The sequence below is a fragment of the Aptenodytes forsteri genome, unplaced genomic scaffold (genome assembly GCF_000699145.1).
Source record: "Aptenodytes forsteri isolate BGI_AS27 unplaced genomic scaffold, ASM69914v1 Scaffold18, whole genome shotgun sequence".
Classification (NCBI taxonomy): domain Eukaryota; kingdom Metazoa; phylum Chordata; class Aves; order Sphenisciformes; family Spheniscidae; genus Aptenodytes; species Aptenodytes forsteri.
This window is the reverse complement of record NW_008795135.1, coordinates 1267107-1273106: the sequence shown is the minus strand read 5'-3', so window position 1 is coordinate 1273106 and position 6000 is coordinate 1267107. Positions and strand designations below refer to the sequence as shown.

At 37.0% G+C, this 6000-nt stretch overlaps 1 protein-coding gene across 1 annotated transcript in view; it reads left to right on the top strand.

Moving 5' to 3' along the window:
• The window catches only part of PREX2 (phosphatidylinositol-3,4,5-trisphosphate dependent Rac exchange factor 2), a 187182-nt gene that overhangs the window by 128528 nt on the left and 52654 nt on the right, over positions 1 to 6000 (top strand). The window contains exon 30 of the mRNA XM_019471843.1: positions 846 to 974. Within this exon, the coding sequence (XP_019327388.1) occupies positions 846 to 974 (129 nt within the window). The remainder of the gene's footprint in view (positions 1 to 845; positions 975 to 6000) is intronic.

Genomic DNA, 6000 nt, shown 5'->3' with positions numbered 1-6000 from the left:
ATGGGAGATTGAATGTTGTATTAATATGTATAATAGGTTTGATTATGATTTTATTGATCCTGCATATGTCTTTCGGCAAAGAAAACTAATTTTAGATGGTCAGAGGGTGGATCTTTGGCTTTTATAAATCACCAAAATCCCACTGAAGTCAACAGAGCATAGTTACCGTACCCCAATTACCTGGTTTTACAAAGCCCGAAGTACTTCCCCCTCACTGAATTTGCATGGAAGACGGCATAACCTCCTCTTTTTCTTTTTCTTTTTTTTTTTTTGTTTCCTATTTTGGGACCAAGATAATGGGGATAAACCTAGAGCATTTCTGCTCTCTTGCGTTTCTCAGTGTTTCAGATTGAGTACCTGGCAGGCTCACACAACAAAATGTTATCCTTTCAGTGGTATAATAAATGTTCAGTTAGACACAAAATATGGACACATCAGATATTTTATTCTTGATCTACAGCATCTTCATGAACCGTACAAGGAGCACTTCAATGATTTGAAAGATAGACTAGGTTAAGCAATAAGTAATTTTGTGTTAAGTTTAATTTTCTGATTGAATTAATTTTGCCTCTAAAAGTTCCAGGGTCCTGCTTACTCCATGGAGACAGGCACCTTCTATCTTATGTACCTGATTCAGAAAGAATCATGTTTGGGAATGCTGCTCACTCTCTCCTTTGACTAAGTAGGAAGCTTAGATGACTGCTAGACCTGTCACCCTAGCTTTAACTAGAGTTAAATAAGTTGACAACTCCTTGAGCTGTGAAAACATTTAGGAAGAAATAATGTCTTACTGTGGCTTTCTCAGGAGGTTTAACCAGAAAAATACTATTTTTGTCCTTGCTTAGAGTTTCAGCAGGAAATGGAACCGAAGCTTAACTGTCCGAAGAGGCTACGACTCCACATCAAGCAAGACCCTTGGAACCTCCCCAGCAGCGTCCGGAGTCTTGCCCAGAATATCAGAAAATTTGTTGAAGGTTAGTAAGAACAACATGACCATAAATAAACACTTCATTAACGATAGAGAGCCTGGAGAAGGGAAAGGTACAACTGCTTCGTGCTGCTGCTGGGCAAGGTTTGCTGAACACAGTGTAGTCTATGGGAAATGCCTGAATTTCAGGACTTTTTTGTGTTCTTGGTAACAAGGTTAGTGGAGTATATCTCAGCTGTATCGTGCTCATCCTCTTGGCTTCAGATACTGAAGAGAAAATCGTCTCTTCTGACAAGTGAAAACAAATGAACCATATGTTGCATGTGCTACGTTATTTCAGTTGCTGCTGAAGTCCAGTGGGCTTGGCTGATTTGTCACAGAACTCCATGGGACTGATACACCAAAACGGAGCTTTCCTTGAAATTGAACTCCCTTTTTTCTACCCTCTTAAATGGAAGGATGAAGACTCTGCAGGACAACTTTTGTCCTATATCTTGCTCTTATCTGTCATTGATCTGGAATCATTATCCCTCTAAAATCATGTTCCCTCTTCTGCCATGAAGCCAAATGTCTTCCACTGGTTTTCACTTACTCACTCCATCACAACTGATCCTATCACTCCTCCTCCTCCACCTCTCTCCCTCCCACCACTGTCTAAAAGTTACCTAGTACTCTGCTCCTCTTCACCACCAAGTGACAATGTGAGCTGGTGTTTTCTGCTCTCTCCTGTGGCTTCATAAGAAAGTAACTGCGATTTCCTCTCCAGAAAATCTTGCCTGCATCTTCTGCTTTATTTCCTGTGCTGTTTGATAGAGAAACAGAAATAATAAGCAAAATGATTTTTATAAAACTGCTTGCACTAGGAGTCTATGTGGGAACAAAAACTTGTGTCAGGTCTAGCTTTAAATGATTTGTGTGTGTGTTTAGCTTCTTTTGTTTTCTTGGCTAATTTCCATGGTCTCCCATAAAGAAACTGCTAAATTTCAGATCACTGGAAAAGAACTCTGTGATAAGTTTTATTAAGATAAACCTCCAAAAACCAATCTAAGCAAAATGATTTTTATAAAACTGCTTGCACTAGGAGTATATGTGGGAACAAAAACTTGTGTCAGGTCTAGCTTTAAATGATTTGTGTGTGTTTAGCTTCTTTTGTTTTCTTGGCTAATTTCCATGGTCTCCCATAAAGAAACTGCTAAATTCAGATCACTGGGAAAAGAACTCTGTGATAAGTTTTATTAAGATAAACCTCCAAAAACCAATCAGCCAAACCAAACAATCTCCTCCTCCTCTGACTTTTGGTATTTCTCATTTCAGATACGATCATATTTTCAGACCCTGGGTTAGAAAATTATAAAAGCAACTACAAAAATAACTCCTATTTTTGGAGTCAATCACAGTGGGTTGACTCTCCAATACTAAGAATACTTCTTTTAGTTTAATGGTGGCTGTCACTGAGTGAAAAATGAATAAATATTTTTGGATCCTTTTTTCTACAGGTCTGTCTTCAGCCTAAACCAAATTATATTCAAGTATTAATCATGGTTTCTTTCACAGTTCAGAAAGAATGGAAATGTATCTTTAACAGTCCTTCATTGCCCCCCTTCTGAAGCCAAGCCTAACAGACCATTTTCACATAACTTGTTTGCCCATAAATAGGATTAATAGACTTAACCCATTTCAACAATAGTCGTATACCCTCAATATTGAGCTGAGGTTATTCAGATAAATTTGGTTTTAAATCTACCACAAAATTTTGTGGGAGAGTTCAGCAAGGTCCAAATTACTTGCTCTATAATACAAAACTTCTCTTTTTACAATACCGCTATAATGTAATGGTGATATTTATCAGAAGGAATCTTGATGTTTACAGAACAATAAAACTGTTGGCATTTTCTAGTCCTTTAGAAACTAGGGTTAAAAAAGGTTTTCTCTGTCAATAAATTATAGTAACTAACATTATTGCAACTGTCACGCTTGTGAATGGTGCGTGGTTCAGAGAGCTAAATAGTAAAAGGCATTATTCTTGTGCTGTTCAAGGAGAGCACACACTCTGCCTTACCTTCTCTCATCACTGTGTCTCAGAAGTTGTCTGCCAATTTTAAATATTCTTGGCTCTCCCTTTCCATCCATGGCATCTGAGCTTTTGTCAGAGATTTCCAACAACTGGCTTCTGTGTCATCTTCTTAACCAAATACATGGGTTTACATGTAAAGTTACCATCTTAGGTTGTTTATTCACAATCAGTCTTTATATCTTTCTATTCTCTTGTAGTTTTTTTTCTTTAAGTTGACTCCTATTCCACCACCCCCGCCCCCCGAACTGGTATCAGTAATACTTGTTCCTGAGAAGTACTCAGGAGAATCATGATCTACATCTTTGTCATGATTTTGATCGGCCTTTGGGACCAAGGAGTTGGTGTGGTGTAATGGATACCTGAAAGCCTAGGTTCTTCTGGCTTCCCTGGCACAAATAGCATGAAGGAGAAATAGGAGAATGGAAGTGAATAATTGCTTCTCGAGCCTTAGTTTCCAAGGCATGTCTGGACAGGTATATGTAATTCAGTGTTGAAAAGATTCAGGGCAGAAATGTGCCCCTGAGGCAGTTTTGGGAGACTGCTGTGATTTATACAGGCTTAGGCCTGTATAAATTAAACTTGAGACACAACCAGCAGCTGCATTAACTGAAATCAGATGAGCACGAAGCAGGGTTAAAAACGCTTCAGCAGCTAGATTTTCCCTTCATATCTTCATTTCTTGTTTTCTCCTTTCCAATCTTGCCATTATGTATTGTGTTCACAAATGGTCGGGATACCTAGAAAGAACCACTAGTACTGCCCTGAGCTATTTCTGGCTGAAAACCTAACACGTGGTACAGAGATTTACCTCCCTGTTTTCCCTCTTACACGCCTGATTCAGAAAAAACAAAAGAAGTCCCCTGATTGGACTGCTTAGTTGGGCTTATGAGAACAAGTTGAACGAAGTCTTGGGATTTTAGAAGAATCTTCATGTTTGTTTATAAGTAAAAGGTGGTATTTTAATAATTGAGGAAAGCAGATATATTTGTCTCTTCTAGCAGGTTCTAGAGGAAGTTGTCAAAAGAGACCACAGATACAACTTTGTTCGCCATGGGGAAAAAATTGTAATTAAAACCTCCGATTGTTATAAACGTACTTAACCATTATTGATGAATGCTAAAGTAAGGATGAATGCTTTCAGTAAATACATCTCCTTATTGAAAACAGACTCATTTTTGTTTTCTTAAAAATATCACAAGCTATTGTAATTTTTTACTCAGTGTTTTGTTGCATTGTAGAATATGTTATATTAGATTAGACTGATTAGTGCTTTAAAGCAGGAGACATGGGAGCCCCACAGAAATGTTTTAAGTCCTAGGTCTTAGGATTCTTTTTATTTACTAAATACATCTCCTTATTGAAAACAGACTCATTTTTGTTTTCTTAAAAATATCACAAGCTATTGTAATTTTTTACTCAGTGTTTTGTTGCATTGTAGAATATGTTATATTAGATTAGACTGATTAGTGCTTTAAAGCAGGAGACATGGGAGCCCCACAGAAATGTTTTAAGTCCTAGGTCTTAGGATTCTTTTTATTTACTTTGTTTAATTAGTATGAAGAAATGGGAAAACTCAGAATGCCTTGAGGATGATCATTCTGGTATGTCAGTTTTCTTTTTATTAGTATTGGAATTGGGAGAACAATTTTTAAAAGAATCTATGAAGGCTTGCACAGATTAAAAAAACCAGAAAAAAACAACCAAACCTTCCTTGACAATACATTTAAAACATGTGGAGATTGCTTTGTCTCATTTAGAGACAAATATCATTAGAGAAAGAAAAGTTTTCTGTGGTTACAGTAAAAGGCAGCCCTAGAAGGCTAATCAAGTTGATAGAATTGAAGAGTTCTCTGAAGTAGTATACAGATTCTAGGAGGATTTATCTGGAGCTAAGTAGCTAAAGAAAAGATGAAAGTTATTTCTTGGAGTGACTGGGCCTACTAAATTGTTAAACCAGTAAAGATAAAGATAAGTTGTTGGCACGGGCAGATCTTTGAAGATGGAGTGCTTGATTTTGGTGCAGGGGAGAGTAGTAATCAGGGCAGGAATTCAACGGTCACTGAACAGGGAAAGAATAATGTAGGTACAGGATTCTGGATGTACGTGAGATATGTAACATGAGAATTGGAAAGCACAAGAGGATGCACTTGCACACAAAGCTGAGGGATGACTCAAGTAGGAACCAGGAAAATCAACAAGATGGATGGAAAGAAAGGGACCCTTCAAAAGGAAAATAAAACCAAAACTGGCCAGCGTAACAACAGAAAGGTGTAAAGAGAACAAAGAGGAGGAGCAATTTCTGTAGTTGCTTTTTCCCAAAGGAAAAAAAAAGGCAGGATTTTTGGTCAAAAGAAGAGATGTTTTAGAGCAAATCAGATTTCTAGTCAGCTAGTCACATAACTGCATGAGGAAGTGCGTTGTTTTGCTAGCACAATTATTTTAAGTTTAAACAGGAAATACTATGCAATTGAGAAAGTTCACATCTATTTTAATTTAAATTAGGAGTGAGGAGTGAAGGAGGCTTTCAGTCATTAAAGGTATCAAAAATGTATTTCAACTTAAATCATAAAACATGCAGTGCAAATCTCAGTCTTATTTCAAAAATATTTTCAGATGTGAGAAACAAAATAAAACTAAAATCTAGCCTTTACTAGCAAAGATCAGAATAGCATGATAAAAAAAAAAAAGTACAAAAGAATGTTTAAGAACAAAAGAAGTTGAAGGTATCTTGCATTACGAATCATATTATCTAGAGAGAAATTGCTAGGGAGTTATTCCTTTCCATATGCCATGTAGCAAGAAGGGGTGAAAACTTCCATAGCATTTGGAATTTGTTAAAAGCAAATGGTTGACATCCCAGGTTCACTTCTAACCCCAGGTAAGTCTCTACTTATACAAATAACCTATAAATACTCTCGTTCCTGCGGGTATATTTTGAAATGGAGAAGACTTATAGCAATGATAAAAGAGAGTTGCAGCGTCCTGTAATTTTCCCGTA